Below are 21,982 nucleotides of genomic sequence, written 5' to 3'. Positions count from 1 at the left end.
ATTACTGACAAGTAATCAACCTACTTCATGTGCCCTGTGTATATACACAGTGTTTCACTGGACTTAGACAAAATTCAACTTATACGCCGTGAAACTGTTACATTAGGACATCCACATCTACAGCAGTGTCTATAGCGCAGTTTGGAGACACTCGTCTCTTTGCAGTTTAGCAAACTCATTTCAATTGATGTTTGGAGTCCTGGGTGGACTTGGGTAGATGACGACTTTAAGCTCAGTTTTGGCTAACTCTGGTTAATGGCATAACTTTCATTTATGGAATAAGAAATATAAGGAGAAGATGAAATCCTTTAGGATCAATAGGAATTCTTCCTGACCAAACTGAATGTGTGAACACACAAGCATGTCTGAGCAGTTCTGAGGGAAGCCAAGTCAGACAAACATCCTGTAGAGGCCAGGAACCTGGGGGTATAATCAATGCAGTCAACATTTACATAGATAAAAGAATGCTATGACATCGAAGTCATTTGCATATGAAATGAGCTGTTGGGAATGAGGCTGGAGGACTGGTCAGGTGACTGAGGACCTCAGAACCAGGTGACAAGGTGGAGGAGATGCTACTGAGAAGGGGAGCAAAAGAATGCGTTATCCTTATCTAAGTCCCTCCAGGAAGTCTGATGTTCCTTGGGGCCCGGCATTTTCTTGACTCCTCTTCCCCTTCTGAAACACTAAGGGAAAACGGGACCAATCTTTGGCCAGTGTGTCTTTCCATTTTCCTTGGCAGCTGGAGGCTTAGGGCATGCTGGGTGATTGTTACCCGTTTTATTCCCAGGAATTAGGGAACCTTTCCCCTGTAGTTTTCTGCAGTAAGACGCCTCCTATTACCTAGTGGAGCTCCTCTCACGGGGCAGAGGAGTTGTGTGCAGGATTCTTGTCACTCTTGGCCTGAATGTCCAGAGAGAAGGAGCTCACGCTATACAAAGGCCATCTACTTGGGGACAGTTTTAATTATTATGGGTTCCTTTCTTGTGTTAGACTGGTGTTTTCTCCTTTTGAAAATTTCTGCTGATCCATTTTATGTTTCTTTTGGGAAACAATCTACTAATGTGATGGTAGACAAAGCTGATGATCATAGGCATTTATTTAGAACTTGTTACAGTCCAGGCACCAAGAGTTTTAACTTATGTCTTCATTACTCCTTAAAGCTATTCCATGGGATGGTAATTCTGGCTGTCCTCATCTTCCAGATGAGCAAACTGAGGCTTACAGTTTGGTGTCTTATATGAGCTAGGATGGAATGCACTCATACTTGCCTTTGTTTCCTTGAGCACCATTTAAGATACATCTCTACCATGAGTATTTCAGGAAGGATATTTTAATATGAGCTCACAAATCTAAGTTCACTACGTTTTCTGTATCTCAATGAATATTGCTAGTTTATGTTTTCATTCTGAATATGTATACCCATATGGCCATGTGTATATATTAATATAAAAATTACTACAGAACCATTCTCAAATTCTTTCAACTGCTGCTGACTTCATGAAAATATTCTTTTCATAATGCCTTAATTCAGTTTGGCTCATATTTTTTAGCAGAGAATTTGATTTTAGTTCTATTTACCCCTGTGGTTTTTACTCTTCATTGTTTCTGTTGCAAGCATATATGATTCTGTGGTTTCCAGCTGCCTGTTCTGTCATATTTTATGACTGCCTCTTAAAGAATCCCATGTTCCAGAACCATTGAATAATTGAACTACTCAAGAGGAATCAGTCCATTCTTAAAGACAGTACTGTCACTCCCAGTGAGATTTATAGGGAGATAATGGCCGTGGAGATTCTTGTATTTTGTGAGGTATTGTTAAGAGAATTAGAAGAGAGAACACAGACTGCAGTCTGCCTTGTGTTCTATACATTTCCCTTTTGATATCATACTGAATGATACTCTCCCTGATATTTATACACAAAACAGTCATGTGTGGAAATAATGTAGATTCAACTTACAGGCTGTCCAGGTTCATCTCCCCCGAGGATTCTAAAGCCAAATCCAGACTCCATCCTTCGAAGGTGGACATCCAGTTCCTTATAATCTGGACCTGGCATAAAGGAAATCCCATTGAATAATGAATACTGCCTCTTCCCCACCTCCCAAGGAACAGACCACACCAATGATAAATTAATTTGTGGATGTGATTTATGAGAGTGCTGTTAGTCAATGAAAAGCACAGAGGATAGACAATACATGGTAGCAAAGAAGTGCACACCCTAGATGTGTGTAGTCCCCAGAATGGCAGTGAGCACCTAGAGCATCATCCACAGGTAGAGAGAACACATGAGTTTCTGAGTGAAGAAAGTTGATGGCTCTATCATTTTTAATTTTCCTGAGAGCTTTTGGATTACCTTTAAGAAGCTTGTCTGTGACTTTGAGGATGTTTACTCTGATTTTCTCAGAAAGCAGTGAGAGAGCAGATGGCAGAACCTGCAAGTGTCTATTTAAGTCCTGCCTCGTGGGCTGCTACCGTCTGTTTACAATTTGATGCATCCAGTGTTGGCAATGGTGGTGGTGGCTGTTGCTGCTGCTGCTGCTGCTGCTGCTGCTGCTGCTGGTGATGGTGGTGGTGGTGGTGGTGGTGGTGGTGGTGGTGTGTGTGTGTGTGCGTGTGCATGTGTTATAATTTATGTCTTTTTGGGTATGCTCCTTTAGTCTTTCCATAAGGTACAGGCAGAACTCTATCCAGGTCCAAGAAGAATTAATTAATTAATTAATTAATTAATTAATTAATTAATTAATTAATATCTCAAAAGTAAATTAGAGCAGGGATATCCATCTAAGGTTGGACCACAAGAACAAAAAATGGACCTTTAAGAGAGATGGAAAACTCTCCTGAATGGCATTCATTTCATTTCTAGGATAAAGTAAAACCACGGGAAGTATTTTGACTCTCCAAGGAGAACATCACATGTCTCATTTTGTGCCTTTTTTTAGGGGAAGCATGTCAATTATGAGAGATTGTGGGTTTTCATGCCCCTGTTAGCATGTCAGGATGATCATCAGTCTGGAGGAATATTTATTAAGCTATTTTGGACTTTAGAAATATTTAGCAATTTCTGGACTTTTGTGGTTTAAAGGTAGTATTAGGAGCAGGCATTTGATAAAATTCTCCTTGCTTAAACAGGACAGTTTTGGAAATTAGAATGAGATTTCAGAGGATAATCCCCATGGGACAAAAATCAAAATCTTAAAAACACTAAGCCACTTAGATATAGAATATTAGTTACAGTAGACAGGGCTCGCTGAGTGATAACCTACGTATTTCTCCCAGCCTCATTGGTAAGGGACTATACAGAGGCCACTGAATACAGCCATTCTAGCTAGGCTTTGTATTCAACCACCTGATCTGTTTTCAGTGACAAATGAAAGGCAAGACATCTGCTTCTGACATATGGGCAAATGATAGTTACCTGGTGCTTTCTTAAGAGAGCTGCCCTGGCTCATAGACCTGTGTATGCCGTGCAAGACTCACAAGCATCTGTATCTGTTATGATTAAACATACACACAACCAAGGTCTCTCCTGTTCAGCTACTGATACAGGCCATCAAAGAGGAGTAACCATCAGGCTTCCATTATCCTGTATGAACTTTATAATCATTTGTGTTGTAAAGATGGGAAAACTTAGAAGCATTCAATTATTAGTTAGAATTAGGTGGTGAAGAAATGATGAACACTTTGCTCAGCACTATATGAGACACAATGGTCTTTAAACTCAGTAGGCTTTGTACATCTGGAGGCAGGTGGGACATTCCTATAAAACCATAGCGACAGAGAAATGCAAGGGGGGTATATACGGGAGATGAGAGCTAATAGCCCATCACAGTCCAACCTCTGTGAGCTTGTTAGGATGCTACTCATCCTAACCTCCTCTCTAGAAACATAAGAAATGAAAAAAAAACAGTGACAGTGTTTTTGTATTTAAAGAGACAGACCTTTGACCTAATTCCCCTACCCCTTCTTGTATGACTGATGTGTACCCACAAGTGGAAAATTGCTCCTTCAGTGATTATGGTACCTGTCATGCTGCCAGAGGGACTCCAAACGGGTTTAATATATGCTCTATCTTATTTGTTAAGAGATTTTCCCTATAAGAAAAGACCAAAATTATGATGATCCCAGCAATGGAGTTCTGAGATGTGTCAAGGTACAAGGAGTTTGGTTTATGTTGGAGAGTTGTCGTTTGACATAAAGGCTTTTCATTAGCAAATGAATCAATTTTTTTAAAGTGGAAAAAAATTCCTAGATCTTATCAGTCAATTTATTCAATTCTGAGAAACAGAGATGTGAACAAGGTAGTACTTTCTGATGTCCTTTTTCCTGACAATTATAAGCCTGTGACTTAAAAAAAAATCGTGTGTGTTTTTATACACTACTGCCTGCAGAGACCCAAACATGGCATTGTATACCCAAGAGCTAGAGTTGGGAACAAAACTCAGGTACCCTGGAGAGCAAGTGCTCTGAGATGCTGAGCCATCTCTCATCCCGTGAGCTCTGACTGTTGCTCTGACCTGCTGTGTCTTCAAACACGGAGTAGAGACTGTGTTTCACCCTTCTGTTCTTACAACAGGGCACCCAAGTAAGAGAGACACAGAGGGTCACCAGAGAAGTATGCCAGCAGATGAGACTTATTCATTTCTTTGTTAATTTTGAACAGAGGCTGCAGGGCCTCGAAAACATTAGAGACACAATTAGCTGGAAAATAGCTTAAATGATAGATTGTCTTACGTGGTATTTTTTTTTTTTAATAAGAGCTTTTAGAAAGAAAATTTTTCTTTTGTTTCCATTTTCCTCCTGAATCTGGCCTTACAAAATAAGTAAAATTATATGCACAAAGATAGGATGCATTGTTCTTTTTCCTCTTTGCTTTGTTAGGAAAGAGCTGGTGTTTTTAAGACCTCACCTTGGCGGCTTTCCTAACCTGATGGCAGGCTCAATTTCTGTACCATGTTTTATCTTCCTCCTTATTAATGTAGTAATCTCAGGGCAAACACTTCCTCCTTTAGCACTGCAGTTAATCATCCCCACCCTCTAGCTTGTCTAGAAGTAAACTGTGCACCTGGGAGCTTATTGGATAAAGGGGCCTGGCAGTACCTAACCTGGCCTGAGTCACTCAGCCATGCCCCTGACAGCCTTTTCTTTTCTCCTCCCTTGTTTGTTTTCTTTTGTTCTTTTCTCTTGGTCCTTTTAGAAGGACTGTGGGGGGCTCTGAAGACATTGCCTCTGATGATTAGCTATGGCCAACGCTGTGTCTTCCTTATGAGCTGAGCCCCAGTAGACACAGGCATTAAGAAACAAAGCGTTTCATGACACTCTTCTCTGATGGGCTCCTGTATGACCTTTGAGGGAATGAACAAGCCCTAATTTATCCCAGGCTCACACCAGTACTATAGAAGCTTACATTCAAAACATAGTAAGCAAAGCCCAGTGTGGTGGTGCAAACTGTAATCCCGGCCCCTGGGAGGCAGACTCAGGAGGATCGACGTGAGTTCAAGTCACAAGACTGAACTACAGAGTGAGACCGTCTCAAAAGAAAAAGAGCAGTAAACGCTTGTTATCTGGACAATTTCCCTCATAATAAAGGACAGCGGAATTTTAAAGCTGATTCCTGTCTGCGTTAAGATCCCAGAAAACTTAACATGCTATTAGAGCGTGTGCAAAGCATGGTTTTGAGCCAACATTGAGGGCGAAGGCTGGATGACTGAACACAACTGATCAATTTTATGAATGGATCCAATCTTCAAAACTGCAAAGAATGGCATTTTTAACAGATAATTTGGCACATGGGATGCTATTATAAATGTCAACTAAATTTTGACAGTTGAATCCCGTTCATGTGTTAATTAAAACAAAAGTGCTATGGCTTATCACATTTGGCACAGAGCCATTGTTTATTTATTTTTCTTATTGAAAACAATGTTGCTGTTTTTGGCTTTCTCGTGTAAAGAGAACTAGGAGAGACTGAGGAAGGAATGAGGAATTGAAGGTCATTAAATATACCCATGGGTTCTGGATTTTCAAGCACTCTAGATACTTAATGAGTTAAAGAAGAATTAATTGGTTTTGATCACTGGAATCAAACATTACTAGATAAGCAGCTCATACATTTGGCTCTGAAAGAATCTCTCTTCCTCACCTTCCCCATTTATTCTTTTGGTGATATGACAGTAGCCAAGCATGCTGTGGCCATAATAGAAGCTATCTCTTTTCTAGCTCTCTTCAGTAGCCTGCAAACAACTCGGATTTCTTGAACCCTAAATGTTGCCTTCTCCCCTATGATATCTAGTCTTTCACAGAAATCCAGTCTTTGCTCCATCTCTCACTTCTCTCTTGGCCAGGTTGGTTTCTGCTCTCTGATTACTGAATTCCTTCCTTTCTTTTTTCTTCCTCTCCCTCTTCCCTGCCCTCTCCCTCTCTCCCTCTCTCCCATCTCTCTCTCTCTCTGTTGAGACAGGGTCTTTCTACATGGCCCTGGCTGCCCTGGAACTCACTATGTAGACCAGGCTGGCCTTGAACTAACAGAGATCTGCCTGGCTCTGCTTCCCAGGTGCTAAGATTAAGGCCATGTGCCACCAAGCCTGGCTTGATTACTGAATCCTTTAAGGTCCTTATAACACTTTAATAAACTGAATAGACTTTTTCTTATTGTTCATTTGAGTGATTTCTGTACCTCACTGATACTGCTGATTTCACCTTTATGGTCCCAGCTTCTTAAAAAAACATCCTATTGCAGATAGTCCACAGATTACTGTAACAGGTACCCACTGCAACATCCTAAAAAAAGGTTTTCTTTGTAAATTGTTTCTGTGGTACTCTACAGTTGGGCTCATTTTGTCTGGCTGTCCTGCCTTTGATAATTTCATAAACACGTGAGAAATTTTTATCAGAGAGCTGTTTATTGAATATAATCATGATTTCTATGATTTTTTTGATAATTTATATGTACACTTAACAAAATATTTGGATTGGTTCTTTCTTGAAAATGAGTCACACATTATAATAAGATATTCAAACTATAATTTTTATCTTTTGCATTTTGAATGTAAAGTATTACTTTGTACATGTATCAAGATAATCTAAGCTATTGGGCAACCTTTCTCCTCTTATTTCTGAATAAAATATATTTAGACATTGAGATTTTTCAAGAATTATATTTTCTGAAGCTACTTTAAGTGAGCTTTAGATTCCCATATTAAATCCTGATTTCATTTTTTACCCATAATTACTAGGCCTAACTTTCTCTCTGGGCATAAGATATTCTTAAACATTACAAGGATTTTACAGCTAGCCTTTGAGTTAGATGATAGATTACAGACCAAGATAAACAATTACTTTAGACATTATTTGGATGCTAAGTAGTATCTTCCATGTTTTGTACACACTCAAAGAATGACATAGAAACTTCGGGAATGAATGATTTCCCAAGGGACATTAGAGCACACTGGGATGGATAACTAGTTATCATCACAGAAACATACTAAGGATGTGTGCTGAAGCCCACAGACCTGGAAGGGAGCTATTACTAAGAATTACTCCTTCCTGCAATGCCTTGAGTGTCCGGGGTTCCAATCTAGTAGGCTAACCAGCTGTTAAGAGTATTTCACTAGCAACTGGAGGAAGAAAATCTAACTCTTCTTTTTCCTCATTCATGTCAATGACAATATTATATTTCAGTTTACATCACAAATAATAATGTTTGTTTGGAAGGGATAAGTAAAATTATTAAGATATTTCTTAAGTTCAAAAACTAGAAGCTATGATATTGTACCCTAACTCAAAATAGTATCAAAATATAACATTTTGTAATTGGAATTATTTAAAAAACCAAATTGATATAGGCATTTAATTCAGCTCAAAATGATTTCAATCTGTGTTAGCAAATTCTTTAATAAGATTTTTTTTTTTTTAGAAATATTTAGTTTTCCTCTCTTGAGATGTTCTACCTTCTTATTTCAATTTCTCTGGTTTAGCAAGATCCAATTTAAATAAGATGTAAATTATAGAAGTTATTTAATATTGCCAAGCAGCCACTTTTTAAAAAAAGTTTAACAAATAATATCAATTTTAATAACATATTTTAACTTAATTATCAAAATACCATCTGTTCTGGCTGGTTTTGTGTCAACCTGACACAGCAAGAGTCATCAGAGAGGAGGGAGCCTCTGTGGAGGAAAGGCCTCCTTGAGATCCAACTGTAAGGCCTTTTCTCAGTTAGTGATCAGTGGGGGAGGGCCCAGCCCATGGTTGGTGGTGCCATCCCTGGGCTGGTCCTGAGTTCTATAAGAAGGTGGGCTGAGCAAGCCATGAAAAGCAAGTCAATAAGCAGCACCCTTCCATGGCCTATGCATCAGCTCCTGCCTCCAAGATTCTTCCCTGTTTGAGTTTCTGTCCTGACTTTCTTCAGTGACAAACACTGATAGGGAAGTATAAGCTGAATAAACCCTCCCCTGGCCCCAACTTGTTTTTTGATCATGATGTTTTATTGTAGCAATAGAAACCCTAACTAAGACACCATCTTAACATAAAACAAGGCTTATTTTTGTACTAAGTCTTTGAGATCCAGTGTGAATTTCACACACATTTGATAATACATCTAAATTTGCATTATACTACCAAGTGGCTGCTGTACAGGATAGCACAGATCTATCTAGTCCGATGGTTTTCTTTGACATTTGGTTCTAAGTGTAGTCTTTTAGTAATTTTTTAATGAAGGAATTCATTAATATTTGTCTTTGTTTGCAAGCATCCACACCCACCACGATGAGGCTTGCCCTCTGTCTTGAACACATACGATGTAGGTGATTTATTTATCACAGTGAATATTACATAGTGAAAAGTTGATACCACTCAAGAAAATGACTGGTTACACAAAGTGAAAGACGTGCATTCACAGAACTGTGAATTCTGAATACTTGCCAGAGGAATCCATTCGAAAACTGGTCCTGGGTGGCACTTGTTCTGGATGGGAAAACGGGGAATTAAAGTTGAAATTCATTGATGGCATTTTAAAATTCATCTTTACTTTCTTTTTGTTGATACTATAACTCCCCCAACCCAAATCCTATGCTCATGTGTATTTATTTTTTCACTTGTTCCTAAAATCCTTTAAAATTGGTGGATAGATTTACCTGCCTATATGTAAGTGTGTATATTTATGTATTCTCATATATACGAAAATAGAAAAATATGGATTCTTTTATCAGCATGGAAAATACCATTTCCAAATCTTATTAAGTTTTTATTTTCACCATATAAGGATATTAATTTGGAAATATGTTAATTCAGAACCTGAAATCGATGCAACAAGAGTCCTTCAAAATCATATTATGATGCTTTTTCATAGACCACTAAGATGAAAAGTGAAAATTTCAATCTATGATCATGCTGATTTAACACCAGTCCAAATATTTTGAGATTTCTAATAATTTGGATAGCAGAAGTACTGTCCAAGTAGTTGAATTAAACTGGTTCATTCTAGAGCCTTTATGAGAATTATGATGTGGCCTAGAATATATCTAACAACATAAATTCATTAATATCAACATGAAATATCTTTTAAATGTAGGAATGGTCATATGTTGAATTTTAGGACCCTGGGAACCTTGGTTCTCTGTATTGGAAGTATTTGGAGGTCAACTGTGTTCATGGATTAAGATTTATGAGGGATAAATATGGACACATGCAGGTCCACCTTACCTCCTCACAGATGTGCTTAAGAAATAGAGATGTCCTCTGTAACTATTGAGAATATAGAAACTGACATTACTAAACTGTCCCTTGAGTTTTATTCTGCTTTTCTAAGCTACTGCACAACAGAGAGAAGAAGAGATGGGCTGTGAAGATCAGAAAATACTTCATTGTACAGATGTAAGATAAGCCCAGGATGCTAAGAGACTCCTATTACTTGTCCTGTACTTTATCCTAAATAACTCTTCAAGATCATTTTTAGGAAAAATTGCACAAAAGTATCCTTTTGTTTTTAGCTTACGTGTAATTAAAACTCACTATCCAATAATGTGCTCTTTCTTTACTATTACTGCGGAAATACCACTCCCCTACACTCCTTTGTTGTTACAATGTCCTTCCTTTCTTCTCTTTGACCTCCTTTTTGACTTCCTTCTTTCCTTCCTTCTTGCAGACAAGAAAGGCTATACAGCTCAGGTTGACCTCAAACTCGGAATTTTCCTTCTTCAGCCTCTCAGCTGCTGAGATTAGAGGTGTGTGCTACCACTCCCTGTTCACAAGGGTATAATTTCTTTCCTATCATCTTCAAATATTCTTCCTCTTCCTTTATAGTTCTGTCCATAGACACATTCCTAAACCATATGATGGGGTTTAATCTGAATCACACAGAGTCATATATATATAAACCCCTTGCCAATAAACACCCAAGAAAATAGGGTTATGTTAGGATGAGTAGATCCATCTGAGAGTGGCAGGATACTTCTGACTTTATGACAAACTTAATATAGATAATCATACTATCAAAAATTAAAAGTTACCAAATCCTTCTAGGGTATAATATTGATAAAATAATTGTAAGTTTTTCTTGCAAGCATCCTCCTCCTTATGTTTAATATGCAAATCAGATTTAAGTTGGAATGTATGTTAGAACATTATTATTACAGTCACATAAATGATTATGTAGCTATGATACATAATCACATAAGTGATTATTTATTTTAGAGTGGTCAACTTAAGAGTATTCTAGTAGATTGAGGAGAATGTATCACAGAACATCTCAATGTTAGGTTACCATCATTGTATGATAGAGTAGTATTATATGGAGCAGTATAAATACTGGTGTTTTATCAACAAGTTAAAAAATATTACAATGACACTATATTGCTCCAGTCTGGAGCACAGTTCATTATTCACAGTGAGCTAGTTTTGTTTGTTGGGGCACTGTAGGTGGATTTTTCTTTGGGATGCCAACTCACAAAAAACAACATGGAGACTTATTAATTATGAAAGTTCAATCTTAGCTTAGGCTTGTTCCTACCTAGTTATTATAACTTAAATTAACCAAATTTTTAAATCTACATCCTTTTATGTTGCTTGGTTATTTTACTCTGTACTGTCCATCCTACCCTCACTGGGTCTCACTTGTGACTCTGCCTTTCTTCTTCCCAGAACTCTCTGTCCCCAGAAGTCCTGTATAACCTCTTCCTGCCTAGCTAATAGCCATTCAGCTCTTTATTAAACCAATCACAGTGACACATCTTCACACTGTGTAAAAGAATATTCCACAACAGGCATAGTTATCATGCCTGCCAGGGAAGTTGTGTAAAGGCAAATTAGTTTTCTAGCAGGAACATTCCTTTTTAAGAGCCTTCATGTTTACTGTGGCTGTCTAGGATTTTGATTGAGAAATATTCTGTAATCAGAAGGTGGACTCATGTCAGGGATGGAAGACGTCCATCTTCTAAACACTCCCAATAGTGTGACACTGACACTTTATGCTATCATAATCTCACTAAAACTCACTTGCTATGTAGCAATTAAATTCTGTTTACTGAAGCCCTGATGGTCTCATATTTATTTATAAAAATACTTTGGGTTACACTGGGAATTTGCACTGCTGACACTCTGACACCAAAGAACACTGAGGTAAGGACTGAGTTTGGAGTCCACTTTTCACAGTCTTCTGCCCTTCTACCCTGTATCTAATTTCAGAGGCACCAACTTTTAAATTACAGAATAAAATAATTCATAAACTATGGGATTATATCTGTTTCCCAAAACACAGGGAAACTGTGCTATAGCATAATGTTTATTGTACTGTCTATATTATTATTCATATCCATGGTGATTTCCAATTTTAAAAGGAAGCTGATAGAAATATAGATGTTATCATAGTTTTCTAGACAGCCACCCAAAGATACTATTTTTGAAATTACATTTCTGAACTAATCAAGGTCTATCTATAAAAACTGCAAACACAGTTTTAATGGATTTATCGACCTCATTTTCAAAATGTTACAAAGGCAAAGTGATATATTAGAAGTGCCAACTAAAAGACAGCCCTCCTCCCCCCACTACACAGGTCAAATCATAAACATAAATCGCATCAAGGATAGAGTGATAAAAAGTAGAGAAAATTTACATTTACAGTACAGTTGAGGGTATTAAAATGATAATGTGATACATTTTCTCTCTTTTATGATCCTAATGTTAAGTCACAGGTAAGAGTGTCTGAACACTTTTTATATCTCATTTAAATATTTCATTACAATAAGATTATGTTTGAAAGAACACAGGTGAGAGGTAAATTAATTAAGGCTGCAGGACACCATCACCAGTGTTCAGGCAGTTCAGCCCAGGGCTAAGCCCCATGTTTAGTTGCAAGCATGCTCCTTGTATGGCAAGATGCATTCTCATGACTACTTACATAGCTGCCTGCATTTGTGGCATCCATACATTTGTCCTTTCCAGCATGTAATATCGAGCACTGAATCTCATGGGCCAGCTCAAGTGAAAGACTCACATGGCATTCTGGGCTCTCATTCCGAGCACAGAGGAAGCTACTTCCTTGTGTGATGTGGGCATCCCAACGTCACTTTCCTGACTCTCATGGTGTGTGTGTGTGTGTGTGGGGGGGTGATGATGTCATTTTCTACTTCATCTTTCCAAATACCTCTGTGATTAGGATGGGAGGCACTGCAAATGCCAACCTTCGTTCACTAATAACAAGGAAGGAGCAGCCAGAAGGCCAACATTTGGCCTGTGAACAATATGAACTGTGTGTGCATTGCTTCGAATAATGGAAGAGTTCAACAATGAACAACAAGAAGGAAGGGTAGAAGCCGTAGCGTGAAAACCACACTTGTCTACCCTCGACCTGTTGTACATTATAGTTTTATTCCAGGTGTAGGGTGTAGTGCTGAAAAACACCGTGCATCTCTGTTAGGCTCTGTGACCATCAGGACTTTTGGTTGTTACCTTTGCTGAGACCCCCATGGCTTATTATGGTTTCTAATCTCTGGAAAGAAAAGTGAATAGTGTGAGCTGTTAGTGGAGAAATTCAAGAGGAATTTCTGTTTTACAAAGGCTATCACTTCAGATACATCAGACAGGCCCTTGACATGTTTATGATCATACTCTTGAGTGATATATTACTGTGAAGTAGTGTGGACATGTTGAACCTCTTAAATTGTTATTTATAATAACCAAGTTTCAATGTGAAGAGAGAAAAGGTTTGGGTAACTTCAGTGGTAATTCACTTCAGCTTCAAAGCAAGGGGTGGGCCTGAGGGGAGAGCATCTGAGAGCAAGGGTTTTTTTTTTCCACTCTTCTGCTTCAGCTGCATTGTGGGGCATACTCAGAAAATGCCCCTAGGACTTGATGTTGGAAAAGTGAACCTTTAGTCTGGATTTAGAAAAAGTGAAGTAATAAGCCAAGATTTTCCTTTCTCTATCATCATGGAATGGCCTGGGCTTCTGTTGTAAGATCCCGAAGTGAGCTGCACTCCCTCTCTTTGGAAGCACTCTCTAGTGCCTTGCTACTCACAGAAAGAGATGTGAGGGGCATCGATTTGTCGTTATCGGATACACTCTCTTCTAGGGACCAGAGACAGGCAAGATTATGTCCCTTTCAGTGGGGTGATTGTTGTAATGTTAAGCTGGAGTTAACCTGTGTGATAAGAATGTGAATGGCATGGCCTGATACTGAACTGTGAGGAACTTCCTAACCTGGTTTCCTCCATTTAAGTTTGCCATATGCTAGATCTGAACATGTCCACAATTTCAAGTTGTTGGGGGGAAATTTACTGGGAATTTGACTATAAAAACAAGCTGCTGCAAAAGTCATCCTAACGCTAGTTAAAGACAAAACTGGTAGAGGCAAAAACTTGATTAGTTAAATAAATTTCTTGACTAACTGAAAAGAAAACAAAACTTTTTTTAGTGGATGTTAAAACTTTTTATCCACAGTATGTACATTAGATATACACTTTCCTTAGCCACAATGGCTATTTCTTGAATAGACTGTTTAATAAAAGGAAATTATATAATTCATCATGAAAATGAGGATGGTCTAGAGAGTGACAGGGAAACTATTAATAATCATAACAGGCATATCAAGACAAGGACATCCCAGGAAACTCTCAGGTGTAGTTACCCCAGTGTTCATCAAAAAATATTCCCATCTTATCAGAAACACTGGGTTGAAGCAAGGACACCCTGGTGTCCTGGGTTCTGTAAGAAAGTCTCGTCCAGAAATTGTTTCCCTATGTTTTCACCATAATTTTCTAATAAGTAGAGATTATTTCTTGTAAATTTTCTTTCTTGAGTGCTACTAGAGTTTTAGACACACAGAGAATGTTCCATATATTTCTGTTGATTGATGTGGTGCCTTGGGAGCCACCTCTAGGCACCATACCTAGTGCTCTGGAATCGAAGTCACCACCTACCTGCTGGTGGGGGAATCTTCTCTTCCTGCCCTTTTTCTGCTGTCACCCCATCTCAGACCCATCTCATGAAGAGCGGAGGTGGTCCTGGCTTCCCCTCAGGAGTGTGCACCTGCTGTGATCTGTTTCATGTGGCTCTACTAGCCTATGGTTGTCTTTCTTTGTTTAAAAACCACATTTTCCCAGGGAACACATCTTTATTAAGATGTCCTGTGCACGTACATTAAACTGTCAGCTTAATCTAATTAGGAGCCAAATGAGGCATGGCAGCTTTTACATCATTTGATAAATTTCCATCATTTACAGGGGGAATGGTGACTTGAATCCAAATAGTTCCTTACAGTTTTGACAGAACAAACATTCTATAGCTCTGTAGAGCCTGTGTGTAAGTGGAGGAGCATCTTTCTATTTTAACTGCAACCCAGTTCGAGTGTGAATACAAAAATCTTGGTGGCTTCTGGCAAGGTTGCAAGTGGGGAGGGTACCAGGATTCGTAACAAGCCAGGGAAACCCCAAAGGACTCCCAGATCAGAGTAGACTCTGTTCCTACTTTCCTACTCTCACCAATGCTGTGTTCTCTCCAGAAGAATCTTACAGGCAGAAGTATCAGCAAGCTCTACATCTAAAGCTCGTGCACAGATTCAAAGGGATGTGCACAGAACTGTTAGTGGTCAAAACTGTGAATATGGCCTTTCTTTTGGGTTTCATATACTTCCTGGTCATTGTGTTCAAAGTCCTGTTTGAAGGCAAGGGTTAGGCTGGAGTTTCAATCATTAGCTAAGTTTTACATAGTATTGCTGTAGCTATTTGGGGGGCTGAGGTGGGAAGCAGCCAGTTTAAAACTAGCTTGGGCAAATTTGTGAGACTGTCTAAATAATAATAATAATAAAGGTATTACTCTAAAAATGTAACTGAGAGAATAAAATGTTTCTATGCTTGGAAATGAGCAGTGTAAAGAGGACCGAAGGCCGTTTGCTGGTTTCGAGAGTCTGGTGGGGAGGAAGGAGGAGCTGCAGCGTGAGGAGCCTGCAGTGGGGACCACACAGCAACTCAGAAAGCGGCCCATGCTCAATGGCTCCTCCCTCCGCAGGGACAGAGTTTTTCTTACCTTCACATGCTTTCTGCATTTCATTCCCACCCCATTGAGTTTATGAAATAACACAGTAGAAGGGAAGCATAGGAAAGGAAATGAGCTTGCCCTCTTTCGGCTTCCTGGGAGGTGTGACCTTGAAACATTAGAGTGCTGACTGACACACACTGGAGCATGGACTCTGCAGTGCTGTGGGGACAGGCTCTGGGGGAAGGAACAGAGAAATTTGTTGTTGCTGCTACAACAGCAGCGGAGCAAAGAGCTCCTGGGGGATGGCAAAGAAAGATATGGGAGGTATAGGTGGCTGCTTTGCTCGGGCTGGTGTGTTACAGGCAAGGAGGAAAAAGGCAATGAACAGAAATGGTGCTGCTGGTGCTAGACACAGAAATCCTTATTCCTTCAGGGTCAGGTGGGGGTCATGTACAAGTCCTGTTAAGAAGCTGAGAGCATGGCTGTTTCAGACAGATGTAGAACCAATTCAAAGCTTCCCTCTGTCCCAAATCAGCCTGCTTTGCATCGCTCTGGAAGCTGCACTAGAAGCCAATGACTAACAAAACCAGGAGGAGGCAGATCATCACAGTCCCTGAATGCATCCCAAGCCTAAAGGAAGCCCTGGGCACGGGGATGATACTTTAGTCCTGCAATGTGTTTTGCCATCCAGGTAGGAGCATCTACTGTGTATCCATCCCCTAGTTACACATTTGTTCCTTTCCCCATGAAATCTGTGAGAGCAGGGTATACTGTTCTTTTCTGATGTCTCGCCACAGTGTGAGAGCAAAGGGGGCATTCAATAAACACTCGGCTATTGAAGCATACATGTAGTAAGGGCTGGGCTGATATCTTTGTGGGTTTTTTCTTCACTTTAATGAACATCAGTACCCCAAATTTATGCCCTTCATTATTCAGCTATAACTGCCCATTTTGCCCTGATTTTACTGTAGTAGATGCTCCAAGTACACAGCCAACTCTCTAAAGTTATTTCAGTCATTTACCCAGAGAGGGAAGAGCAAAATGCAGTAACTTAGATGTAACTGATTATTGAAAAGTGGGTGCATGTGCAGGCTCATTTTGATGAAAATGATTTCTCAGTGGCCTGCTGTCCTAACTATTTTATCCACCAAAATTACTTCTACAAAATGTTACAGAGGATGGGGAAAAGGTATTATGTTTGCTTTTCCCTTTACCAGCTGGGTGATAATTCTCAGCCCCTGAACTCATCAAAGGACTAAGCAGATTCAAGATCCTCTGAGGCCACACACAATTTAGAACTTCCTATTCATGCTTCAGATGATGAAGTTGGAAACGATATAAGAGCAGGGGGGAGTTGAAGCAAAGGAAACCAGCAGACTGTGAAGGGAAGCGCCAGGGACCAAAGCCTTTTAAACCAAACTTGATTTCTCTATCATTTCTCAGATTCTTAGTATTCAGTGTTGTGTTTTATACACCCCTGTCATTGAGTTTCCATGGAGGAGGTGACCTGTACAATATCAGGAAGGGACACAACAAATGTATATTTGATATTAAAAGCTCAAATAATTCCAAAGGTCTTCCAAAAGGGAGGCAGGCACATAGACAGGCTTAAGGCAAGGCTCAAATGCACCTGGGTACATTAAATGGTAGTAGAAGATTCAGGCAGAATGATTGGCACCTGCTTCTCCCTGCTTTGGGGACAAATTGACTCATGACTCTGAATGGGAAAAACTTGCCTGAAATTTTATTTTACTCAAGGCTTAGACTTCTCCAATGGCTGCCTTCAAGGCTCTAAGACAACAAGATATAAGCTTTAGATTCAAGGTCAGGTTCAATGGATTAGAGGTTAGAATAAAAAAATTGCTTTATTTTATTTGGTGACTTGAACCAAACTAGCAACCCTACTCCATCCTCATTTCTTCAGGATCTTAGGGGCAAAAGTAGGAAATGCAATTTAAACTCCGAAGATACTTTTAGAAACAACAGGTTCTTTATGACAACGTGTACAAAGATTGGCTAGATAGGAGGGCACTTATTCTGTCACACATCAATGTGACTATAGCTAATCATAACACATATATAAATGTTCTTTTTATAGTTATCCTTTCTCTGATATGCTAACTATCCCGATTTGATCATTCTAAAATGTATACATGTATGGCAATATCACATTGTACTCTATAAAAATAAAAGCATTGCCAATTAAAATGCAATTATACAAAAGAAAGCCAGGCTTTAAGGAAAATTATAGACAGATTATCTGTCTTACTTTGGAGATAACTTTGAGCCTCAGAAGGTAAAATCATGCCAGATTATTCAGCCCCCATGTATACCCTAGGCTGGTGTTGACAACTATCAAGGTACCCTTGCTTTACATGGCTTTCACTTACGCCTACTTTCATAAATGGCTCTTGATTTCTCATAGAGCTCATATGGGTCAGGCTTCCGTGGGTCAAAGGCCTCTGTTGAGTCAGGAAAGGAGCTCCTGTGAAGGGCAGGCGGGAAGGGCAGGTTCTGTGGTACGGCCGGAGCAGATAAACTTGTTTGAGGACTGCCTTGGTTCTCCCACCGGTCCATCATCTAAAAGAAAGGGAGGACAGAGAACATGACTGATGATGGATTCAGCCTGGCTAGTTCCCTTGTTACCTTTACAAAAAACTTTCTTGCTTGTGAACTTTTGTCCCCAAGAAGCGTTTGGTACATATGCCTCAGAGGAAAATAATCTCTATTTCTGTGTAAGAATGTAGCATAGATTGCCGTAAGTCAAGTAGTGCCTGGTTTTGAAAGCAAGCTATAGAACCTTGCCACACAGTAGTTAGGAATCTTTGGCAAACTCTTCATTTCTCTGATGTTTTTCCTTATAAAATATAGCATGCATCCCAGGATCACTTATGTGTATATGTTCAGGGAGAGGGTAATATTTATTCTTTTCTGAAGATGGTCCCAATTTATTATACCATGTCTCTAAAACAGAAAACGAAGCAGACTATACATGTTCATTTAACACCTGTGCACATCCTAACCCCCTCTTACAGCTGAACATTCCATCACTTCCTTTACAGTTTGTACAAACAGGACCATCTGGGATCAATGGACTGCATTCTTTTAGGAAATGTCATTCACTGTGGGTGTGGTAAGGTCGCACCTACAATATCTCTGCTAGCACTATTGTTCAGTGCTTCCTAATAGGCCGTGCGTGATCGCTGGTCTCCACTATAACATGGGGACATACGTGCAGCTAGAACTAATACCAGCCATTTAGCAAGAGGTCTGTTGTCATTGCTAGCTTCATCCTTATCCAACTAGTAGCCCTTCTTTCTAATTCAACTCCCGTCTCTATACTTTTAATAAGCATGCAGTTTGTATAAAGTGTGATGATAACAGCCTCTCACCTGCAGTTCTGTGCAGGGTCAAAGTATGGTTCTCAGGACCAAGGTCAAATTCCCATCGGGATGTTGCTCCTGCTTTCTTTACTCACTTCCTTCCCTGGCTCCCTGACACTCTTTCCAGCCTCTGAAGCTTTGTAGCCCCCCCCTATTTTTCCTTCTACTTATATCCCCTCCCTCATTTCACCTGGACACTAGATGCAACGGACATCTCCTTTCCTGGAAGAGCTGGCCCAACCATTTGGGTGACCCTACTCAACTCTACTCCCTGCTCCCAGTATCACTTACCACTCCCCGCTGTAAGTACAGGTCCCATATGTAGTAGGTATTCAGAAAGCATTCTTAGTGAATTAATGAACTCATAATTAAAATATGGTCACCTAAAAACTGATATGGATATAAAGCTTTCTATTTTATACTTCATTTCCTTGCTCTTGTTCTTACACTGGATATATTTTAGTCAGATTCCAACTGCCATTCTTGTCTATAAGTCATCAATACTCTTAAGGCTGGAAGGCATGTGAGTGACCACATACCCCTGTACTTCCTAGACATGCCATGGGTAACAGCAGTGATCCCTCTGGCCCATCCCCCCCACTTGGAACTGTGTCAGGGGTTCATGTTGAAACTAAACATAGCAAACTTGGAAATAAGTAGGTTACTGACTCTTAATTCAGTACGACTGGATTTAAATTGTTTCTGTATGGGATCTGGCCCAAGATTTCATTTAGATGGTTTGTATAGTGAGCAAGGATGAGTTCAGCTGCTTCACATTAAATATAATCTCTAGAAGCACAGAGAGGATAATTGGCTTGCCTGAGGTCCAACAACAGATCTTGGTCAGAACCAACTTATAATTCTAACAAGGCTATTTGTTTAAACCATAACACTTTGGGGACAAATTCTGTAAGTATCATAAAAACTAGAGTTAATTTTATCTCATTGGGGCTTTTACTTCTACTTAGCAAAAGCTCTTTAATATACATTTCAAACTTAATAGAGACATTCATATTCCCAGCTCTGCTGGGAATTTTTCTTTTCATCCATAATGGTGACTTCGCTGTGATGTAGGTCACGAGCGTGTCTAAAGGCATATATTTTTAAAATGATTAGTCTAACTGCTTTAGGTACCACATGGACACATTCGAGTGTGACTTTCTCAGTTCTGACTCCACACTTAAGATGTGAAACACTAAAAAGTAAATATGTTAGAAATGTGGTCTGAGAGGTTAACATCCTACCTGCCAACATGGGGCTTCAGGAAATGTACCTTTTTTTCATTTTCCATTGTGGATTTTCTGATATCCACATGTATATTGCTGGTGTGCATATTACTCATGTATAACCACTGAAGGAACTATGCCTCAGGTGAAATATTGGTATTTCTAAAAAAACAGTCATAAAGCTACAGAACAAATAATGCTTTTGGGCATTTTTAGGGGCAAGTTTCTCTGGCAGATTGACTGATTTTACAATTTCTATAGCACAGTGATTGGGAAATTAGTCAAGAGCCCAGCTGATGTGTAGTAAAGCATCCATAACTTCTTGTAATGACATTTGTCAAACCTTGAGTCACCTTGTCAGGGGTGCTTTAAAAACCCTAGAGTAGAAAATCCCTGTCTGCTGAAAAGGAGACCTCTGGTCTTCTCCTCTTTGCTGCTCCTAGCCTGCTCCCTCAAAATAGGCTTACCTGGGATCTCCAACCCAGGATGCTATTGAGTCAACTTTTACCCTGGCTTAGAACCCCCTGTACTGAGGCTGGAAGGTTGGTTCTGTGGACTCCACCTTATTTTCTGACAGATCTTGCTTTCCAGATTCCATGAACACCTTGAATTCAGATCCTGTCCCATCGCCCAGGGCCATGGGTCTTGCTTGTTGTATCTACTGTCTTCCTGGTCTTGGGTCATTCATAACTCATCATACTCGCCAGACAATTTCATCTCTCAACTAGGTTTATTGGGATTCTCTTGTTTTGTCTCAACAGTGATGATAACTAGGTTGATATTTGTAAACATCTCCCTAGAGTGACAATGGAAATGAATTTTTTTTTTTTGAATGTGTGGGAGAAACTTTGCTATTTTTGAACTAACGAATGGTGAATGAATACCTGCCACTATGAAATCTCAGGCTCCAAACTATGAGTGGATAGAGTAAACATAGTCTACACCCAGACATCAAACCTTAAAACAGAGAAGCTCATGTGCTTCACCCCCAGTTTCTGATTCTTGGGTATACACAGGAATGAGCAGGCTTTCCCCCAACAAAATGCTATTTCTGGAATTTGTTTTCTTCCTTTTGAGAGCAGGATAAACACAATCTAAAAAGTCTAACCTACTTCCATACTATTTTAGGTGGGGCTGGGCAATGAAGCCATTAGGTTTGATCCTGTGCTTGAAACATACACCAAATCCTGCCATGCAAAGACAATGAGAACTATTATGAGTAGCATTTTACTTATTAGGTAAAGTCCCTGAGGGCCATTTGGCTGAGACCAAGCAGGAGGCTAGGTCTCATTTAGGATGTTTCCTCACTTTAAGTGTGTCATCAGTCTTACTTAGAAGAGGGTGTCTGAGCCCAGACACTGTGGGTATACTGTATTTGTTTCAATGAACCACTCAGCACATTACATTCATTTTGGGGAGTGATTTACTTGCAAAGGATTTGTGCACTGGCATCTGCTTTCTACAATGATAGACATTTATATTTTTTAGCTCACCGTGTTGAAGCACCATTGTAAGCACTTTACATGGATTAACTTAGAATCCTCACAGTGACAGATAAGAGGGCATTACCATTACTTCCATTTTGCAAATATAGTCTTTGAGATGCAGAGATCTTAAGCAGCTACTTTAAGGTCATATAAGGAAAAATAGCAGCACTTGAACCCAGGCACTATGCTTATTGGGCCTTACACAATACTCTTATGGCCCTTGGTCCAAGGAATTTTACATGGATACATAGAAAGCATTAAATCAAAGGCCTTTATATATTTACTCAGCCTGCAATCTGGAAGTCCAGGCCTTAGTTCTCATAAAGATGCACAGGTTCAGGATTAATTGTACGCTGAGTTCTATAAAGCCTTTTTGGGAATTATTGACTATGGGTGTAATTACTATAATGAT

General features: G+C 39.5%; 1 protein-coding gene across 12 annotated transcripts in view; it reads right to left on the bottom strand.

Moving 5' to 3' along the window:
* The window catches only part of Magi2 (membrane associated guanylate kinase, WW and PDZ domain containing 2), a 1,445,964-nt gene that overhangs the window by 157,056 nt on the left and 1,266,926 nt on the right, over positions 1 to 21,982 (bottom strand). For 7 of the 12 annotated variants that reach the window (XM_076566331.1, XM_076566326.1, XM_076566329.1 and 4 more), the window contains 3 exons: positions 17,865 to 18,054; positions 8,924 to 8,965; positions 1,962 to 2,053 (listed from right to left, as the gene is read on the bottom strand). In XM_076566331.1, the coding sequence (XP_076422446.1) occupies positions 1,962 to 2,053; positions 8,924 to 8,965; positions 17,865 to 18,054 (324 nt within the window). The remainder of the gene's footprint in view (positions 1 to 1,961; positions 2,054 to 8,923; positions 8,966 to 17,864; positions 18,055 to 21,982) is intronic. The other 5 variants (XM_076566328.1, XM_076566330.1, XM_042272918.2 and 2 more) reach the window with 2 other exon arrangements.

This window comes from Peromyscus maniculatus, chromosome 3 (assembly GCF_049852395.1).
Source record: "Peromyscus maniculatus bairdii isolate BWxNUB_F1_BW_parent chromosome 3, HU_Pman_BW_mat_3.1, whole genome shotgun sequence".
NCBI lineage: Eukaryota > Metazoa > Chordata > Mammalia > Rodentia > Cricetidae > Peromyscus > Peromyscus maniculatus.
This window is presented reverse-complemented; position numbering and strand designations above follow the sequence as displayed.